The sequence below is a fragment of the Leptonotus elevatus genome, chromosome 4 (genome assembly GCF_054856555.1).
Source record: "Leptonotus elevatus isolate MCC_2025b chromosome 4, RoL_Lele_1.0, whole genome shotgun sequence".
In the NCBI taxonomy this organism is placed as follows: domain Eukaryota; kingdom Metazoa; phylum Chordata; class Actinopteri; order Syngnathiformes; family Syngnathidae; genus Leptonotus; species Leptonotus elevatus.
The window spans coordinates 1,363,794-1,384,648 of NC_141242.1; the positions used below are offsets into that span (position 1 = coordinate 1,363,794).

General features: G+C 44.5%; 2 protein-coding genes across 4 annotated transcripts; one reads left to right on the forward strand and one right to left on the reverse strand.

Annotated features, from left to right (window-relative positions):
- Positions 1–1,261: 1,261 nt before the first annotated feature.
- Positions 1,262–10,729, forward strand: LOC147174926 (cadherin-related family member 5-like). 2 transcript variants are annotated; one of them, XM_086073531.1, is made up of 15 exons: positions 1,262–1,337; positions 2,064–2,233; positions 2,310–2,363; positions 2,449–2,538; positions 2,611–2,703; positions 2,788–2,889; positions 3,535–3,720; positions 4,168–4,258; positions 4,341–4,438; positions 4,702–4,905; positions 5,075–5,185; positions 5,265–5,331; positions 7,333–7,623; positions 9,115–9,290; positions 10,041–10,729. In XM_086073531.1, exons 1-15 carry the CDS (start codon positions 1,262–1,264, stop codon positions 10,539–10,541), a joined length of 2,310 nt encoding a protein of 769 aa, XP_085929657.1. In that variant the 3' UTR covers positions 10,542–10,729. The 2 variants fall into 2 exon arrangements, with proteins under 2 accessions (XP_085929657.1, XP_085929656.1); XM_086073530.1 differs by having other exon boundaries at positions 2,310–2,343; positions 2,420–2,538.
- A 1,145-nt stretch (positions 10,730–11,874) lies between these two features.
- Positions 11,875–20,680, reverse strand: LOC147174927 (GRAM domain-containing protein 4-like). Of its 2 annotated transcripts, XM_086073532.1 has the most exons (18): positions 20,452–20,680; positions 19,653–19,818; positions 19,091–19,193; positions 18,886–19,009; positions 17,427–17,615; positions 17,323–17,348; positions 16,803–16,894; positions 16,032–16,123; positions 15,884–15,932; positions 15,729–15,800; positions 15,608–15,651; positions 15,436–15,545; positions 14,459–14,613; positions 13,979–14,093; positions 13,784–13,877; positions 13,482–13,566; positions 13,318–13,386; positions 11,875–12,435 (listed from the first exon to the last, which is right to left on the reverse strand). In XM_086073532.1, exons 2-18 carry the CDS (start codon positions 19,755–19,757, stop codon positions 12,325–12,327), a joined length of 1,635 nt encoding a protein of 544 aa, XP_085929658.1. In that variant the 5' UTR covers positions 19,758–19,818; positions 20,452–20,680; the 3' UTR covers positions 11,875–12,324. The 2 variants fall into 2 exon arrangements, with proteins under 2 accessions (XP_085929658.1, XP_085929659.1); XM_086073533.1 differs by lacking the exon at positions 20,452–20,680 and having other exon boundaries at positions 19,137–19,193; positions 19,653–19,736.
- Positions 20,681–20,855: the final 175 nt, after the last annotated feature.

Genomic DNA, 20,855 nt, shown 5'->3' on the forward strand with positions numbered 1-20,855 from the left:
AACTTAAATTGGTTCAACAATTCTCTTTTTTAGAGTGTATTATCAACGGCATATTGTATTATCATTTGGCACCCAACATTACACATGACAGTGCAAGACAACATGACTGGCATGATATGACATGAAACAAGAGACTCGGTTGAACTTCAAATTGTTCTCAAGAGGGAAAACCAAAAACGGTTTGATTTGGTGTGACCGACTTCCAAAGTGGAATATTTGGAGGGCAGAATGAACTCGGCCGAAGCCACACCAGAGAATTAAGGTCACTTTAACTACAAAAACGTGTCAGAATGTCTCCTCGTCGTTTCGATTGTCTCCATTTTCAACTTCAACCTCGGACAATATCAAAACAATTGCCACCGTATTTTGTACGGAGCGCAACTGTTTGTCGGCATTTTTGGCACTGTTGCTTTGAAATCATGAATGAAGGGATGGAAATGGACATTGTCATAAATACACAATCGGCACAGCCGACACGACATCCTATTCAAGTGAAGCCTGTGTTGTTGTAATGCACAATTCCAGCCTAGGGGGAGACAAAAGCCACATCAGACTTATACCTGAAAAAGTTACAAAAATAAAGTCGAATAAAGAAAGAAAGAAAAAACTACATCAGACAGTGAAGCCCTGGCAGAAATCAAGTCTTATCCTGGAAAACAACCACTTGGATTCCAATATAGGACTTTTATCATGACAAATTGACATATGTTATTTACTTGTCAATCGGACTTATTTTTTGTACAAAAAAAATTTGACTGGTAAAAAAAGTAAAAGAGACACTTTCTGAAGGAATACAACATTTATCTTGATAAAATGTGACTAAGATTACATATTTTTATTAAAACAAAAAATAATCCCAAATTTACTATAGCAATACAAAAAATTTCACACAAAAAAAAAAGACTGATCTCAATATGTGTTTTTGTCTCATCAAAGTTAATTTTTATACTCTGAATGATTAGACCCCCCCCCCCCCCCCACACACACACACACACACACACACATAAATCAACCAATCGATCAATCAATCACCAGATATATTTACTGCGGAAGAATTGCGCACACGGCAAGCACAATACGGCCGTCACTTTGATTTTGTCACAAGCAAGCGAATCTAAAAGAAAACACGCGGACGTTATAAAATCTGGTCTGACTGTGCAAACAAAAAATGTTTTATGGCGGGGAAAAGTCCACCCGGTTGGTAAAGTCAAGCCGCTAATCACACGGACGCCAAAAGACGACCGCGGCAGCAGCAGCAGACATGGACGCCAGACGGAATTTTCTGGTCTTTTTGGCGCTTTTGTTGGCCTTCCTGACCAGCGCAGAGACCCAGGAGCGTGAGTAATCGTAATCGGCACATCACTTGCTAGCTACGACGACTCCATCGAGCAAATAGAAGGCGTCGTCACGTTTGACAAAACAGGATTTGTTTAAAAAATCGAATAAAAATCACAATCAGAAAAGTTCTTTGTTGTTGTCGTTGAGGCAAATGTTGGGGGGGGGGGGGGGGAAATTCAAGCAAAAATGTATTTTGAATAATTATATTTTTTGGTTAGTTTTTTAAAAAGTATTTCTTATTCTTAATTGGTGTTTTCCAGCCTAATCTTTTGTTTGTTGAATTTGGTTTTTGATCAGTTTTTGGGGAATTTTTTCCGTTTTGTGTATAAGCCACCCCCACCCCCCCCCCCCCACACACACCTTATTTGAGCGCTTTCAAAACTACATACACATTCATCCACGATTTAAAGCTAAAAAATATCTAACACTATCGATAAAAAATATTTCAATAAATAAAAAAATCCTAAGTAACTGTTTTTACTTGTTCTGTTCAAATGATTAAAATCTTGTTTTTCATTTTTAATATATTTTTTCCCATTTTTGGGGGGAAAACTATCACAAAATAAATTATTCAAAAAACAATACTCAGAGGGAAAAAAAGGGAAAAAATCTGAAAAACGTGAAAAATAAACAAAAATATACCTTTACGTTCCAATAAATTGCAACTTCTAATGACAAGAAGTGCGGCCGAGCGTTTGTGCGTTGCTCAACGGGTCCACCATCAGTTTGCAGCGCTCGCGAGACGGTCAACGTGAAAGAGAACAACGCGGTGGGCGACCTGGTGGAGACCGTCACGGTGGCAAACGGGGTCACGCCCACTCTGGAGAATTCCGCCGACGTCCCCTTCATTCTGGACGGGAACCGACTGCTGGCCAACGGGGTTTTGGACTACGAGGTGGGCCCAGCCGAGCCCCGAGAAACAATCGGGCCGACCGGTCGGCGTCAATTCAAGTTTTTGCCTTTGTTTGCAGACGAACACGAGTCATGCGGTCAAGGTCAAGTGCAGAGGGGCCTCGAGCCTCGAGGTAAGCGTTCCTACCTCAGGGTTCGATACTGTAAATATTCGCTATTTAGTTGCAACGTCAAAACGATCCCCGTTTGACGTTGCAGTTTACCCTCATCATCGTAGTGCTTGTGCAAAACGTGAACGACAACCCGCCGGTCTTTGACATGACCACGTACCAGATCAACGTGTCGGAGGTAAGTGCTCCGGGAAAAGTCTTTCTGCCTGCAAACTGACGCTGACTGGTCGCTGTTTATTTGGCTTCTCAGCTGTTACGCGTGGGGACGCCCCTTGATAACAGGTTTCCCGCCACCGACAAGGACGAGGACACGACGCTTTACTACACGATGACGTCAGCATCGGTATGTTCTTCTTTTAGCCTTTAGCTTATCAGCTTGGCTCTTAAAATGAACTTTTTTTGGTTTTGTTTTTTTGTATTTCTGCAGAATTTCTTTAGACTGGCGTCACCCGAAAACCCGCAACTGGTCGTCCAGAACATTCTGGATTACGACAAAGTCCAAAGTGCCCAGATGGTCTTGTACGCTCAGGTGAGGACCTGTTCCCATTTTTTATCATGCTGAATGTTATTCTCTCAGGAAAGTCAGCTCGAAAACATTTCTATGAGTTCTCGCTTCCATTTTTCCAGGTAACGCGATGCCGTTCAAAACGATTTACAGACAATTGGTTGAAGAATAATGTAAGACGATGATGTCACCACCACGCGCAAGCTAATATTCGGGGAGCACTACCAGCCCGGCGCGGCAACAGTGACAATACTGACGGTGGGGACAGTCGGGGGCGGAATCGTGACCAGTCAACTCGTTCTTTCGGCTCTCGAAGGTTGTGGGCGTGTCCACCGAACACACTGAAGCCAACGCTAGCCTCGACTGTCGATCAAATACCATCTACGACCTGAAACAACGGATGCTACTTAGCGTAGCATCTTTCTTACGCTTGCACATGTGCACACTCACGACAGACAACAAAGTGCTCAAAAGAGATTTTCCAAATGAAAAAAGGTGTTTATGGATGTCGGCTTAGCTAAAGTAGCTAGCCGCATGTTGCGATCGTGCCAGATAACCCCGGATGCGAACGTTGGCGCTCTAGTTTTTTTGTAGTACGACTGTCGCGACGGAACTCGCCTAAAAGTCTAAAATCCTCATCCAGATTGTCACTTGCGTTGTTTCTACAAGGACACGCCGTTGACTGGTTCTGCCGGCGAAGTCTCGTTCACCGCCACTGCCACCATTCAAGTCACCGTGCAAGATGTGGACAACAGGCCGCCCTGGTTCAAGCCCTGCGTCAAACATGAGGTGGACGGCGCCGTCATCTGCCAGAACGCCGGCTACAAAAGCTGGGTGAACCTCAACGAAATGCAGGCGAGTAAAAAGCCTTCCTTTTCTCATGCCGAGCTAAAAGTCAGATCCTTCGATTTGATACCAAGGATGGCGGGAAGTCACACTTTGTTGATATCTTTGCATCTCCAAAAACACAAATTTTCAGGAAATCAACAAAACGCCATCTTGATAAGAGTTCGCAAACGTCAGGACAACACTTCCCTATAATCAGAACAAAACGTAACAAGTGCGGTTATGTCATCTTCCCAAATGAGATTTTAAAGAGTTAAGAACGATACAATAAAAAAAAGATGAGCTGACCAAGCAGCGTAAAAAGCGTAAAATTAACCTGCAGAAACGGACTAATACGTCTGGTTTGTACAATCCAAGACTTGAGACTTATTCCTACCACTGGTTTATATAATTAAAGGCCAGAACGGAACCGCATGACCTCATCTGATTTGGTTTTGCATCCTGTCCTCACCCCAGGTGGAGCCCTTAACACTGGACCCGGGTCCGCTTTACGCCGTCGACGGCGACGTTGGGATCGATGAGGCCATCATTTACTCCTTCCTGAGCGGTAAGACGCGTAGCGTCCACTCTAAAATCTCGTTTTCAACCTGCCGGGGTAACTCCCCCCCCCGTCCCGTTGTCTGCACCAGGAAACGAGGACGGCCTGTTCGCCATCAACCCAAACACCGGCAACGTCAGCATGCTGAGGGCGGCTGACGTGTTGGGAACCGTCAGTCTGACAGTTCTGGTGAAGACCACACATCAACAAAACCAGAATTGTGACTGGACTCATTTTAATCTTCGTTTCAAGACCGTTCTTAGAAAAAACTAATGTTTCATGTTCAAGCGAATCAACCCTATCATCTCTTAAAATGAAAGTCTGCTGGCTTCTTGCTAACGTTTGATGCCAAACTCCATCGTCGGCGAACTGAAATTAGGATAGAAAAACCATGAAAGCTTGTTAGGCGAGTCGGGACACGATTAGGAAACCTTTTTGTTCTTCTCTGGCAGGCCGCCCAGACACCGAGCAGTTCTCAGTTCACTACCACGAGCCTCATGATCAGCATTCAGGTGAAGAGCCTCCATAAGCCACAATTCCAGAAGCCTCCGTACCGGGGTGTGGTCTCGTCAGTGGGCGCCATGGCGACAGACCCGACCAACAAGGACGAGCCGCTACGGATCGTCGCCTTGGACGAGGATTATGCCAGCGTGGAGGTGAAATCCTGTTGGTTCTTCATCCATCAGTTCAAATCCAAATCTATTGGACTTCTTTAAGATGCCGAGGATGATCCAAAGATCTCATTTCCACTTAGTGGCGATGTATCTCCGGTATCTGTACTTTACTTGACTTACTTGAAGTATTCCTGCCCCCCTGTCCCCCCAGGGTATAAACCCTCACATCGCCTATCGCATCATTGGAAGCGAGGACTTCGCCATCATTAATGGCTACCTGTTCATGACCAAGGACCTCCCGGAGGCCACGTTATCTCTGCAGGTGAGGTTCCTCCAACCGAAGCGAAGTCGCGCAAGGAGTGAGCCGGTCCGCTGATTGACCTTCTGACCTCACCCTGCAGGTGGAGGCGGTGGACATGTCCAATGACGACAACGTAACGGCGGAACTGTCGGTGGAGGTGATATCAGGTACGAAGAAAACCTTACACGGGGCACCAATAAATGTCAGTGGTGGGGGGGGGGGGGGGGGGGGGCTCGTGTCACATGACTCTGCTCGACCCAAGACCTGAAGCTCAGACCAAAGTCCTCAATTCTAAGGTTAGAGACCTACATAGCTTAAACTCAAGAAAGACGACTTAGTCTTGACGTTCTTGAGACTCAACTTTGTTGAAAAGGTGAATTTTCAATATTGCGGTGCCGCCATTTGTTTTGTTTTTGAAAGAAAGTGCACACAAAGCTGGCAACGTCCCAGTCGGGTATTTCGCAGAGTGCGGAGTTCGGAGGTCGCCTCTTGAAGCAAGAATCATTGAGTGAGCTCTGAAGATTATTACGATTGGATTCATGCGTAGTATTTTTGGTGAAAATCGGGAGAAAGACAACGGTAACGTTCAAGGGTTGTGACTCAGTGACAATCTGAATTTCATCCGTGAATGTAAAAAACACAAAGAAAACTGTAATGTGAGCTATGTTAACTCCAAGGCTTGGTTCTTTGGAGACGGTCAAACATGAACTCGAGTTTCATTCGATTATGAGCTTAATTGCAGAGGTGTCAAATCCGGGTCCAGAAAGCAAACCCTGCCACACCTTGAGTCTCTGGATTTGACACCCCTGCTTAATTGAGAAGACAATAATGGACAATATCGGAATAGATCATACAAAGACTGGTTTTGGAAAGCAGCTAATTTTATATTTTCACTCCTCCCACTTGAATGTTGGTGTTTTATCTTGACTCTCATTTGTTCCATTTAATCTTGTTTTGAATCTTTTTTTCTTTTTGTCTCTGCAAAGCACCACAGATTCGCCTCTAACATGCATGGTGCAATACAAAAAAATTAACAATTGCCATACCTTGACTTGCAATCTAATCAGACAAGGGGTGTCACCATCCGTCAATTGCCTAGTGCTTATCCTGTTCAGGGCGGCAGGTGAGCTTGAATCTGTCCCAGCTGACCGTGGGTACTCGGAGAAATCCCTGCAAATCAGAAACTGAGGGGTAGACACTCGAGACTCTCGGGTGTCATCACCCATCCAAATCCTTCAAGTTTTTTGCATTACTTACAGTCAGGATCAGCTCTGAGCCCCTTGTTGGCCATTGTGCCGGACAGATAAACAGACGAGGTCCCACCGGAATCTCAGTAGACTACAATCTACGATACAGATGTCTTTGTGAACTACGGTGAGAGTAGGGAGCAGGTGGAAGAGGACCTAGAGAAGTGGAGGGACGCACTGGAGAGACGAGGACTGGCGATCGGTCGAGTACGGGCGTGAACAAAAAGGGGAGGATGGTGCCATGGTGACTTGACATGGAATAGAGGTGGAGAAGGTGCAGAAGTTTCCAGTACCCTGGGTTCGACTGTTTGGCATAATGGGAGGTGTGGGGAAAGAGGGGAAGAAGCGAGTACAGGCAGGATGGAGTGAAAGGGCAGAAAGAACACAAGCAAATGTGAAAGGTCCCTGAACTAGAGTGAGACCAGCTATGCCAGCATCAATAACCAAAAGACCGGAGACAGAGGTGGCAGAGTTGAAGATGCTGAGATTCTTCCTTGGGCGCGATGAGGATGGAACCGGTAAGGAATGAGATCAACAGAAGGACAGCACAAACTGGAAACAAACTTTGTAAAGGACAACGTTAGTAGAAAACAAAAGACCAACCCAGTACAGAGATAAATCTCATCGTAGGAAAAAAAATACTTTCAGTTAGACCGTCTTTGGGCGGGACAATGATGGACAGGACAAAGTTAGTAAAGGACAAAACTAGTACAGATAAAGTTTTAGTTTGACTCGGGACGAGTTTAAAGGTTATTCTCCCGTTTGATCATCAGTCAGCATCCGAGTTTCCAGAGAAGATCTTGTCAAAAAGAAGACCCAACTTCAAATGGGAAGCATTCTTTACCAACCAAGAGTGTTGAAATCGGGACTCTGGAGGAATGGTGACACCCCTCTAAGCTTCGCATGTGCTCTCCCTCTCAGGTCTCACCACCACCCCTTTGCCAATGAGCACTACGGACAGCATGACCAGTCCACCGACCACCGATGGCGGAACCACAGTTCTAGCGGAGTCCACCGCCAACACTGATACCTCCACCGAAGATAGAACCACTGAAGGACCAGAGTCCACCATCAACCCCAGCACTCCCACCGACAGCAGCGTTTCACCTGCCGTTACTCCCACTAGCGAAAGTAGCACTACCGCGGCCACAGAATCGCCGGAAACGCCACTGGTCACCGAAGGTCCTACCAGCCCTGCGGACCTTCACACAGGTGGTCATGGATTTTGTCTTGCTAGTCTGGTTAGTGTTAGAGTAGACAATATTAAGTATTGTACTCTTTGCGTGTTCAATTAACTGAATGGTGAGATTCTGGTGAAGAAGTCCCTTTGCAAAGGTATTATAATTATCAGAAGCTTCTGATGACAACAATTGACGACACTGAAGCCGTGTTCCATCAGATTGTGTGTCCGGCTCTCCGGCACATCATTATTTATTGAAAAGTGGGTGAATACGAAAAGTCTCCTCCCTCAGCAAGTTCCCAGGAATACAAATCAGATTAGAGAAAAACAATACATCAGCCTGTGCCTCCCCTCTTCCGACCGGCAGAGACCGGCCCCAGACTAAAACTCCCTTCAAGATAGCAAATGGAATAAACCCGTTGCCCTTCTTCTGAGAGTGAGACAGATAATACAATTCTATTCATTGAGCCATATTGCTATAACTAAATCCAAAACGGCTAAAATATAAATTGAAACTGAAAAACAATGTTAATAACTTAACATTAGCCAGAGAGGTTTGCCTCCCAGGTCAATAGCAGTTCCTTCACCGGACTTCCGTATCAGGCAGCAGGGGTTCCGTTCCCTTTAGCCACGGCGTGAATGCGAGCGTGATTGTTTATTTGTCTCTATGGGCCTTGTAATTGACCGAGGACCAGTCCAGGGCGTGGTCCGCCTTTCACCCGAGGTCAGCGACCTGCGTCCATGAGCAGGATATTTAGGTATTTTCTAAAAAGTATAGAAAATGGATGGATGGCTTTGCGGCAGTAAGACGGCACCAAGTCTGCCTCGTAGTTTTGTGGTTCGGGGGTTTGAATCTGGGCGGAGTTTGCGTGCTTTCTCTGTGTTCTACGGTTTCCGCCCACACTCCAAAAACATGCCTCGATGGTCTGAAAAAGGCGAATGGAGACAACTGGACGTTTTATCTTTAGTCTGAAATGTCCTAAATTTTAGGTGTAGCGTTTATGTCTATTTATGTCTCTGGTGGGTGAGTCCCATGGGCGGTGGCGAGATCACCAGGTTTGGCTGCTAAATGACCGTTTTGCATCTCAATCGGTCGTTCGCCGCTGCTGGGAAACACCAGAGACGTAAATGGTGGACTCCACACCTCAAATTTCCACCAGAAGAAGTCTTTTGGATTCAGCGTCAAACATAGCGACCAACAAGCAAGAGTCCAGTTGGCTCCATTCCACCTTTTTTTTACCACAACCGGGATAACTGAAAACATACACCGCCACACGGAGAGAGTGAATATGTGAAAAATAAACCGCACAAAATGGTGACCAGGTGGTAAATCTGGAGGCTTGAGGCTTTCCTGCTGGCATGCTCACTCGAAGACATTGATGAACAGCTAACGCTAATGTTGCTTGCTAGGCGGTCTTGAGTAGGGGATGGGCCACTCGTTGGGGGTTCAAGTTCAACTTATGTGCGTAGATTTATCACACTGACCAAGGTCTCAATCAACTGTTGCCATTTCTTTCTTTCAGAGAAAGTGCCGATCCTGCCGGGCGGTTTTGGGCCAGCGGACATGGCCGCACTGGGGGCGACTCTGGGTGTCCTTCTCTTCGTCTGCGTGGTGATGATCGGCGTGCTCGTCTGTCGCCTCCAGAAGGGAAAAGCCGACGGGCGGAAGATCCGCGAAGCCAGCGTCTTCCGGAGCTCCGTGAGTGTAATGGTTTGGTTTTGTACGGTTGTCACTTGAAAGGGTCCTACCTTCCGGTTTTTAGGCACGAGATGCAAAAGTACAGAAGACAAACACACAAGCATCTTTTACACGTTAACGCCGTTCGTCCAAAAGGAAGAAAAAGGCAAAAGGCTCATATTCCAGTCCTAGCTTTCCGTTTTTTCCTTTTCGCAGAATCACTCGTCTCCGATGTCAAAAAGTAAGAAACCAGTGGGACTGAGTGCGTGTTTGGAATCTTGGGTGTTTCACTTGACAACCTGGTCAAGGCTGCCTCAGGAACCGCCTCAAAAACCAGGAAACGTGTCGTTTGACGTCTTCATTCGATGTCAGTCCCCTTTCACACAGAATCCAACAAAAGTGGGACATTGCTGGTCTGTGTGTGCTTTTGGAATCTTGGGTATCCATCTAAACATCCTGGGTCTGGCTTTTTGCTATTCCCGTTCCCAAAGCCGCCGTCCCGTCTTTGAAAGGTATTCGCCATGACCTCTGAAGACGGCTCATTTCCACTTGGACTTGAAACGTCCCGCATTTCATGTTTCACGCAAAGCATAAAGAACCAGGACATCAGAATGTCTGCGTGATTTTGAAATTCTACTTTCCGAATTGCGGTTTTTCAACTTCACTGCCCAGTCCCGCCTTTTAGTTCTTTCGTTGGCCTCTTTTTGGTTCGACTACAAACGTTTACGGGTTTACGGAACTGTGCCGCTAAAACCGGTTTTGTCTCCACAGCTGGGCCAAGGCTTCGGCGGGGACAAGCAGGGCGTCCAGTACACCAACGAGGCTTTCCAGCACGACGACGACGACAGCGGCAGCGGCAGCGCGGGCCCCGGGGGTCTTTATGTCACAGCGGCGGAGGCGGGGCCGGCAGACAACTCGGCTCTCAAGTCCAGCGTGAGGGCGCTGGGGACCCTCCTGGATGACGACAACGTCAGCCAGAGCAGCTCAGACAAGGGGAAGGAGGTCAAGCCCATTCTGACCAAAGAGCGGCGCCTGGAGGAAGGCTACAAGGCCGTTTGGTTCAAGGAGGACATCGACCCCGACGCCAAGGAGGAGGTGGTCATCATTCCCGACAGCAGGGAGGACGACAGCGAGGACGAAGATGATGACGACGGTCCCGCTAAAACCTCAAAGGTGGGCTTCGCCGAGGCCGACCTGGACAGCGGACTGGGAGTGAAAATTGAGGATCCGGCGGAGGACTCGGAAGGGGACGACGTGGACATCGGACTTTGAGGAGGGTGCGGCGGGAAGCAATAAAAGCTGATGATTTATCAGCACTGAGTTGGCGCTACTGCGCGCGCACGCACACACACACACACACACAAAAACTGCGAAGGAACCACGCCTGAAACGCAAATCATGTAATCATCATCACTCATTTTAACGGCTGCCAGCTGGAAAGATAACGAGTTCGAAAAGTCCAGCGTTATCAGACGAGCTCGAGTTTGGTTTTCTGTTTGTGAGCCTGCAAAGTTTAGCGTCAAGGAAACAGGAAGTGAGGTCGCCATTTTGTTCACTCATTAACTGCTGGCCAGCTGCCGACAATTGATTTCTGGGATTTTATTGTGAGATCGTGAAAGATAAAAGCACTTGTGGTAAATTGAGTTTGTGTAAATAGTTCAATATGTACGAATATCAAAAACGACTGCCTTGTTGGTAATCAAATATGAGCACATGCATGTTCAATAATTGTGGAAAATAAACACTTGAGGTGTGGATTTGTTTTTTGTCTTTACCAGAAGTTGGTCGTGTAATCTCCAAATTTCAAAATAATCTTGTACCTCCAAAAAGTGCCAAGGTGCCACAGTGAGCATAACGTCAAGCTAATGATTCGCTTTCAGTGCTTCGCAGGAAGAACAAAACATTTTGTGACCCCTCAACCCGCTGCCTTTTTTTTTTTTTACTACAGCAGCGGAAGCTAGGCTAGCTAAAAGCTAAAAATTAGCTAAAAGCTAGCCTAGCTAGTTAGCTAATGATTCGCTTTCAGTGCTTCGCAGGAAGAACAAAACATTTTGTGACCCCTCAACCCTCATTAGCTAAAAGCTAGCCTAGCTAGTTAGCTAATGATTCACAGTTATGCACAAATAGCAAACTACAGAGTTGTGTTGGTTTTTGTTTTAAACATGAGCAGATATCTGGATATATATTAAAAAATAAACAGTAATGGGTATGAATTTGTTTCTATTCTCGCGATAAAGTTGACATTGAAAAAAATATAATAAAATAAAGACTGCTACAAAAATAGCAAGGCTAACCAGTAGCTAATGATTCACAGTGTGTCATATCTGAAAGCATAAAAAAAATGATGCGTTGTTTTTTTTTCTTTCCTTCCCTCACTTAGGCAACGTCGAAAATAATCCTGACACTAACTCCGAAGGTCACGCTAACCTCGTTAAAAGCGAACAAATACCAAATTACAGACGTGTTGATAATTAAATCTGAGCCGATATCGGCCAAAATACTAAAAATATGACATTAAAAATAAACATAGACTGATTCTCTGCTGACACCAACAAGGTGCGAGTGGTTCAACACCAACACAAAAAAAACAGAAGACAGCCACAAGTGTTCAAAATGTCCAATGTACTTGAAAAAAATGGAAATATACATCTCATTTTAACACATTTTTACAAACTTGACACCGTTTTGTACAACCACAAAATATCGTTCAAGCCTAAGAAGGCTTTTAAGCAGAATTAAGACTGAGATGCAAGACAAGCAGTCGTAAAAACATGAAGTTAAGATAAGAATTGCAAAGGCCGTAAAAAAAAAAAAGTGGTTCGTTTCCACTTTGCACCTTCTGTTGGGTCTTAAAGGAACGCGACAACCGCCAGACTGACGTTTTGATCGTGTGAGCGTTTTAAATGTTTGCGGACATTTTGACCTGTTGAAGGTCAACTGAAGAAACTGGAAGCACTTTTTAATCAATCGATTTCTACTTTTCAGTTTGCCCATCATTGATCGATTGTAAGCGTGTCACTCAGCAGTAAATTGTTTGCAAGAGGAAGCGGACGAGTTACGTCGTTTGCGGGCTGGCGGCCGTTTCCATGACGACGAGCAGGTTGCGCTGGGCCGCGATGGCGTCGAAGACTTCGTCTCGATTGGTCATCGTTCCGAACACCAGCGGCTAATCCACATTTGAAAAAAAAATGAAATAAAAATCTTTTTGAGCTTAAGGGCCACATTTGATTTTCAAAACTGATGATCATAAAAATAAAAGCTTAAGATATGTACCGTATGTAATATGTGGCAAAGAGTTTATTTGGTCCGTTCATTCTCTGGACCACAAACCTTAACTCGGGTCATTGTAAATCCATTCATTTTCATTGATACATTGCATCATTTATGAATATTTTCATGAATCATAATTTGCTCATTATTCAATGAAACACAAGATGTTAAATGCATTTTAAATTTTTCATTTTACTTTTTATTATTTTACTATTTCATATTATTTTACAACAAAATTAAAACATAAAAAATTTGCATTGTGGTGTTATTTACATAAATATTTTGTGATAGACAATAAAATCAAGTAAAATAACCACAAATACAATATAAATAAAATTTAAATACATAAAATGTATATTATTATTACTACTGCGACTACTTTATTTTGCAACAAAATAAAAATATTAAATCATTGTAATTGTATTATTCATAATGCATATTTAGATTCAAATACAAATATTAAAAAAACAAAGTAAATAAAATATTTACTTTATATTACATTTACAATAACCAGTGTAATGTATATTTTTCAATGAAATAACTAATAAACTATTTAGACTATAAATAGGATCATTTAAAAAAAGTTTTCTCATTTTGATTGCATTTTTAATCATTTTAATTACACTAAATCAATGAATTAAATAAATTAAAACAGTCTAAATAATCATTTTTATGGAGAGAAAAAAAAAAGGCAACATAAATTCAAAAAATAAGACAAGACTGAAAAATGTAAATAAACATTTGTGGGTTTTCCCAGCAATGCATGAGCATTTCTCACCTTCTGTGTGAACGGCGTTGCTATGGAGATGCCCATCCCGAGGCCGGGAACCATGGACAGCACTCTGGACTGTGAGGGGAAAGAAGACGGATTTAAAAAATATATATATATATATAAATGTTTTTTTAAATTATTTTGTGAGGAGAAGTGAAGCGAGCCATCACCTTCTGGATGTCGGTGATGTCCAGCAGGTTGATGACTTTGTCCCTCTTGGACGAAGACGAGCGCGAACACTCGAAGCACAGGTAGCTGACGAAGGGGGAGGAGGGGCAAGACGAGAACGGGCGCAAAACGTCATTATGGAGCTCGGACCACATCAAGAAAATAAAAATAACAAAAAACTCTCAGGGGGGCAGCGTGGGAAAAGGCAATAAGAAATTCCAGGTGAGCGTGACGGACGGACGGGCGGACGGACGGACGGACGGACGGACGGGCGGGCGGACGGGCGGACGGACGGACGTCTTACTTGTCAGTGATGTAGAGGACGCCGTTGCGGATGTAGTCTGCGGGGGTCTTCTTGTCACGGTTGATGAGGCAGCAGCGCCAACCGCCCTCACACACTACACGCACACGCACACGCACACACACAACGACGCAACAACAACAACGACGACAAGTGGTATTATTGGAGACGCAACGCCACCTGAGCGCGTTTGCTTACCTGCTAGGGGGCGCTCACTCTCGGGTAGGTTGAAGACTTGGTGGAAGGTTCCTCGCTTGGTGCTGTGGTAGCGACTTCCTCCGCCGCCGCCGTCGCCGCCGCCGCCGCCGGGAACCTGAAGCACAAAAAACGCCGTGATATTGTATCGCAAGTGCAAATTCATAATTACAATTAGTGACGACTGCTGATTACGCAAGCGCAGGTGCGTCTTTTGGAATGTTCAATCTTTGACGCGTGATCGGATTGATGCCATTTACTGGACCACTCTTTCAATGGCAGCCATTCCAAAACTTTAGTAACCCTAGTAGGGCGTGACCATTAGAACAAATTTTGAAAAATACGATATTGATGATCGTCAGAATTTGACCAATGTGGACGAATGCCTGCTTTTAAAATGTCAACATGTGACCGCAGTTGATGATGACCTTTGACTTTTTGGTCATGTGAAAAACAAGGCGCGCGGCGGGGCGCGGTACTGACCCGTTTGCCAGGCGAGGCGTTGGCCCGCTCCCTCATCTGGACGTCGGTGGGCAGTCCGGTCCAGACGATGTGCGCCGTGTCGTAGCGCTGACGCAGTTTGGGGCAACTCTTGAAGATGAAGTTGATGATGAAGAACTTGATGCCCGCAAAAACTCCTGAGGGGAAGGACGAGAGGAATTTATGGATTCGCCGCTAAATGTCAAGTTTGCTGTGCGGTGTTCCGCAGGGTTCTATTCTCGATCCTCTTCTATATCCATGTATGTTGCATTTGGAAATGGTCGTGTATTAAATAGTTGGCTAACTTCCTTCCTTTTCTCGGTCTCTCCTTCGGTCTCTTGAGGCCTCCCTGATTTTATGTTTTTTTGGATTTGTTGGGGTCTGGATGTTTCTTGGGTTGGGGAGGAGTTCTGGTGGGTGGTGTCTGGTCGGTGCTGGATTTCACCTTCCTTGGTTTTCTTTGGTCCCCTCGGGTCTCCTGACGGCGGTGTTCGGTTTAGGTGAACGGTATGAGATTTTTTTCTAATAGTTTTTTTTGGTGAGCTAACAAATACACGCACGCACGCACGCACGCACATACACATACTCACCCACACACAAAATAAATAAATAAATAAAATAAAATAAAAAATTAAATAAAGAGCAATGATGATGACATTTCTGAATGAACAATACTGAGCTCTTTATAAAAAAAAAATAATAATAAAATAAAAAATAAAAATAAATAAATAAAAAATTTGGCTAACGACTTCCGGTAGACGCTGACGTGCGTACACTTGAAAAACATTTGGGTCAAAAGTAACTCAATTAGAGATTTTAAAAAATGGAGCGATCTTCTATTTGGGTCAATTTGACCCAATTTTCTGGGTTGTTTTATACAAAATGACCCATTTGTTGACTCAAATTGACCCAAATAGAAGATCGGTCCATTTTTGACCCACAGTTGGGTTACTTTTGCCCCAACACTTTTTAGAGCGTACCAATGACGAATCCCAGCAGCTTGTAAGGCAGCAGGCAGGAAGCGATGAAGGACACCCACAGAGCCACGTACAGCTTCTTCGTCAACTGAGGCTCCACCCACATGAAGAGACTACAAACACAAACACAAATTTGAACGTGTCCAGTTACGCCGAGACACGAGCGGAATCGTACTTCTTGATCTTCTCCAGGATGTCGGCCATCTTGCCAAAGATATTCTGCCGGGGAGGAGAACAGCGTAAAATGTGTTGAACTCCGTTTGCTGACCAAAACAACAGCACCCAAATGAGGTCACCTGAGCTCTCTGGGCCACGTGCAGGACCAGCTGGAACTTCTCCGACACCGTCAGGTCTTCCTTGGGAGGCTCCTGTCAAAAAATGGAGGAGGAGGGCGGGAACATACTGACGACCTGTCAATCATCAGTACTCAAGCAAACACTTTCTTACTTACCACAGGTTCCGAGACTCCCGGAACGATGCTCCACTGGATCTTCCAGCCTCTGAAGAGCGGCGCATTAAAAGAACATCGTCACGGCACCGTTCATGTTTCATTGCCCTTTTTGCGATTGGCTGACAGGACATGGGTGGGCGGGGCTCACCTGGCAATGAGGTAGTTCAAAGAGAGGCGCAGGACAGCCAGGAAGAGGAACATGGAGATGGTCCAGCCGCGCCATGTCGCGTACGTGTAAATCTGTCAACCGCAGACACACACATGCTAACAGTTAGCACCTAGCCTCTAGAAACTAGCCTCTAGCCAACAGCATCGTTCATGTATCCACTTTGGTCAAGCAGTTGGCAGTTATCTGAACAGATAGCATTTAGCATCCAATAGTTCACATCCAGAAGCTACTCTAATTAACAGCAGGTGACCTCGAGGCGCTAGTCTAGTACAAAACAACGAGCATTGATCATTTAGCAACACGTGGTGCCTACATATTCAGATAGCATCCAGTTAGCATCTAGCCTCCGGAAGCTAGTCTCCAGTGACTTATTTAACAGCTAGAGTTGGACAGTTCTAGACAGATAGCTTTTAGAATACAACAGTTAGCATCAATAAGCTACACTAGTTCATAACTGAGCAGCAAGTGTTTGGTACTAATTCTGACACCATCCAGTTAGCATCTAGTCTCCGGAAGCTAGTCTCAAATGTATAGAGAGACTAATATGACTTATTTAACAGCTAGAGTCGGACAGTAAGTGGTTATCTAGACAGTTAGCGTTTAGCATCCAGTTAGCATGTAGCTTCACAATACTAGTTTACATCCAATAGATAATAACTAGCATTACTTATTTAGAGACTAATGTTGGGTAGCTAGCTAGTGGTTATCTAGACAGTTAGCATTCAGCATTCAGTTAGCATTTAGCCTCACAGTGAAGGCGATGGCCGTGGTGTAGACGGAATACCAGCTGGACAAGGCCGAGAGGTCCCGCATGAAGTTGGTGATGGGCTTCAGTCCTCTCTCTGAAGAAAACACAAAAACACACGCTCGAGAAGCCGATTACTTTTTTTGAAGCAAGAAAAAGGTTGGCTTATATTGTTAGACAAAATGCTTCAAAACAGAAACTTCAACTCTGGAACTCTTGCTTTGAAAATGGCTGCCAGTGAATGTAAGACTCTCAGATTTTGTTGTTTTTTTGTCAGCTGACGGTCACCATTTTGACTTGAGCTTTAAATTTTCATTGTCCAATATCAGAAGAAAAAAAACATATTGATCTTGGGTGCGATATGATCCAAGATACTTGCTGCTTTTTTTTGCCTTTATCCCACAAGTTTTCCAGCTGATCTTCAAAATATTCTTTTCTTAAATCAGATTTGCTGCCTTCAGCATTCTGGCTTTTGCCGTCGCGACACTGAGCAGAAAGTTTGCATGAAAAGTCAAAGCGACTCACTGGCCCGCCTCATGTTTTCCGTCAGCCTGCGGAGGAGACAAACTGACATTTAGAACAAATACGGATGTGAAGTACTTTTGAGAACGCGAATGTCCTCGGCTCACCTCTTGGCACTGAGCGGCTCGTCCGGCTCGGGCGCCGCCTCCTGCCGCTGCAATTGGAAGTCATCGAAGTCCACGCCCAAGTAGTTCAAAAGCAATCTTTGGAAGCGGCTGGAGGCGTCCTCCTTCCCGGGGCTGCTGATGTCATGAGGGGGCGGGACGTTTGGAGCGACGGACGACGAATCTTCGAGTCTGTCCGAGTAAACAAAACTTGAACCCCTAAAAGTAGTTGCAAGAAGCCCCCCGCCCCCCCCAAAAAAAAGTCCTGCCCGAAAAGGAAATCTGCCATTTTGGGTTGAAGCGGCTTTTTCCACGCATCACCGTCCCTGGAATGTTTTGGAAAATTCAGCCCCTGAAGCTACGTTCACTTGGCATCAAGAAATTTAGTGGGCACGTTTGTCACATGTGGACCCACAAAAAAATCTCGAGACACAAGAAGTCTGCCATTTGGGTTTGAAGTGGCCATTTTAGAGTCATTTCTTAGGATCATTGTCCAATAGTATTCTTTTAAAAACGCAGCCCCTGAGGCTAGTTTCATATAGCAACATGAAATTTGGTAGGCGTGTCTATCATGACAAGACCCACAAAAAAGTCTCAAGAAAATATCACCATAAGTATACAGCAAGTCTTCCATTTGGGTTTGAAGTAGCCATTTTAGAGTACTTTCTTGGGATCATTGTCCCGAGAATGTTTTTGAAAATGCAGCCCCTGAACCTAGTTTCACATAGCAACATGAAATTTGGTAGGCACGTCTATCATGAGTAGACCCACAAAAAGGTCTCTGGAAGCCATGGCCGCAAATACACAGGACGTCTGCCATTTGGGTTTGAAGTGGCCATTTTAGAGTCATTTCTTAGGATCATTGTCCAATGGAATTCTTTTAAAAACGCAGCCCCTGAGGCTAGTTTCATATAGCAACATGAAATTTGGTAGGCGTGTGTATCATGACAAGACCCACAAAAAAGTCTCAAGAAAATATCCCCATAAGTATACAGCAAGTCTTCCATTTGGGTTTGAAGTAGCCATTTTAGAGTACTTTCTTGGGATCATTGTCCCGAGAATGTTTTTGAAAATGCAGCCCCTGAACCTAGTTTCACATAGCAACATGAAATTTGGTAGGCACGTCTATCATGACAAGACCCACAAAAAAGTCTCAAGAAAATATCACCATAAGTATACAGCAAGTCTTCCATTTGGGTTTGAAGTAGCCATTTTAGAGTCATTTCTTAGGATCATTGTCCAATAGTATTCTTTTAAAAATGCAGCCCCTGAGGCTAGTTTCATATAGCAACATGAAATTTGGTAGGCATGTCTATCATGAGTAGACCCACAAAAAAAAAAAAAGAGTCTCTAGAAATCAAGACCGTAAATACACAAGAAGTTTGCCATTTGGGGTTGGAGTGGCCATTTTAGGGTCATTTCTCGAGAGAAGGGTGTGCACTTGCAATCGGTCGGACCTGACCTGGCATTGATGACGTCATTGAGCTTTTGTTCCAGTTCCATGTTCCTGCAGCGTTCCTGCTCCAGCTCCTGTCGAAGCGCTTCCACATCGGTTTCTTCCTCTCTGACTTTCCTCAGCTCCTCCTCTGGAAGGTGATGTGATCGGTCACATAACAAAGAAAAAAAAACAAAAAAATGGAAACAAAAAAAGAATCTCCTTAACTCACGTAAGAAATGTTTCTCTAACAAAGTGATCTCCAGATGTCCTTTCACCTCATTGAGATCCGTTTTGGATTCATCTTGAGATGCAGAAAGTGATCCTGAAACAATCTATAAGAACAGAGAAGAACGTGTCAAGTCAAATCATACTAAAACAAAAATGACTACAATTATTAGCATCACTGTGCTAGCCCAAAAAAATAACATTTATTCTTGGATAGTTCATTTTGATCTGAAACAGAGCATTTCTTACCTACAATTTGTAGTTTGGGGATAATAAAAAGCACCTTGGGCAGAAGTAAAAAAAAAAAAAAAAAAACAAAAACTCAAATACCTTAAAAATAAAGAAAATTGTTTTTTTTGTACCTCTAATATATTTTTTGCACGGTAATTTGTAAAATTGGGTTAAAAAAAATACAATTAGGAAATGCATTCTTTTAGTTGATAAGAATGAAAAGAAATGATTTTCATAGTCCTATTTCAACGAGGTCCCACAGGGTTTACTCTCGCATCCCTTGACACAATCTGAACATTAGCGTAGCGCTGCGAGTTGTGCGTTCCATTCAGCACCTCCTCGCTGCATTCCGCGTCCGACGTGTTGGGCGAATCCGACAGATCCACCAAATCCTCCCGCTTGTGGCTCCAATTCCGGATCCGGTCCAGACGCCTCCGCATGGTCGAGCCTTGTGGAACACGCCCCACCCTGCCCCGCCGCTCGCTGTCTACCTGGACACCACTGACAGCGGACAGGAGAAAATATTTTTCATTTAACTGAGCTAGGTGATAAAAGTTTTGAAGATAAATGTGAGGTGGTCTGTGAGGTGTTCCGCAGGGTTCTATTCTTCATCCTCTTCTATATCCATTTATCATGCATTTTGATAACATATTGACATGTTGGGCTCTGTTTTAAAAATGGTTTCTTGTTGGCTCAGTGAAACCAAAAGCAAATACTATGAAAAACAGGATGTGACCACAACTGTGCTTTCATAGCATTCAGGCACCTGATGTCGTGTAGTGCATAAAATAGTTGCCTGACGACTGCAATTGTATTCACCACAACAGGGCTGAAGAAACGGTTTTTATAGCATTCCCTTACACAAAAGTGTCGGTCCCGCCTCAGATCGCCTCGAGCACTTGTTTTACAAATAAGGCCTAAATAATTGGCATGCATGCTTAGTTGTGATTGACGTGTCAAATTGTTGTTGCTGGAGCTTTTCCGAATATTTTACACGAGTTGCACAATCACAAACTTTACTATGAACTCCATGACAGTGTCAATCAAAACAGGAGCAAAAGTTTGCCTAATACTGTGGCCGCTGAAAGGTGACAAGACAGCCAATCACGTTCGAGCTCGCTCGGAATGACACACCTGAACTGAAGAATGTTGCTGAAAGGCAAACAAGTTGCCTCAGCGCACCAAACTCGCTTTCAACCTCCGCGGCGGCGCTCCGACGAGGCTTCAAGCCGACCCGGACGCTTTCGGGCCGGCACTTCGTCCGTCCGAGGCGGTCAATCAGTTGTGGAAGAAGTTGAGCGACGGAGAGCGAAAACTCCCGTTTGACTAGTTTAGTTGTCTACCATCACGCCAGTTCGTAGGCGTGGCTACATTCTTCAATGTGGGGTGACGTCATCATGTCTCCTTCTTAAATAGCTCACTTTTCTTTCTTTTTCTTTCTTTTACTCTGGTAACGTAGAACGATATGATGAATAATGAATTAAAAAACACTTTTGGATTCTTTTCAAATAGTAAGGTTGTTTTTATTGTCAGCCAAT

Excerpts from the sequence above, each read along its gene's own strand:
- LOC147174926 (XM_086073530.1), top strand. The coding sequence starts at position 1,262 with ATGGACGCCAGACGGAATTTTCTGGTCTTTTTGGCGCTTTTGTTGGCC. Across the intron at positions 2,539-2,610 it reads ACCAGATCAACGTGTCGGAG|CTGTTACGCGTGGGGACGCC; the intron begins GTAAGTGCTCCG and ends TTGGCTTCTCAG. Across the intron at positions 3,721-4,167 it reads TGAACCTCAACGAAATGCAG|GTGGAGCCCTTAACACTGGA; the intron begins GCGAGTAAAAAG and ends TCCTCACCCCAG.
- LOC147174927 (XM_086073532.1), bottom strand. The coding sequence starts at position 19,757 with ATGCGGAGGCGTCTGGACCGGATCCGGAATTGGAGCCACAAGCGGGAG. Across the intron at positions 16,895-17,322 it reads GGAAAACATGAGGCGGGCCA|AGAGAGGACTGAAGCCCATC; the intron begins GTGAGTCGCTTT and ends TGTTTTCTTCAG. Across the intron at positions 15,546-15,607 it reads ATCCTGGAGAAGATCAAGAA|TCTCTTCATGTGGGTGGAGC; the intron begins GTACGATTCCGC and ends TTGTGTTTGTAG.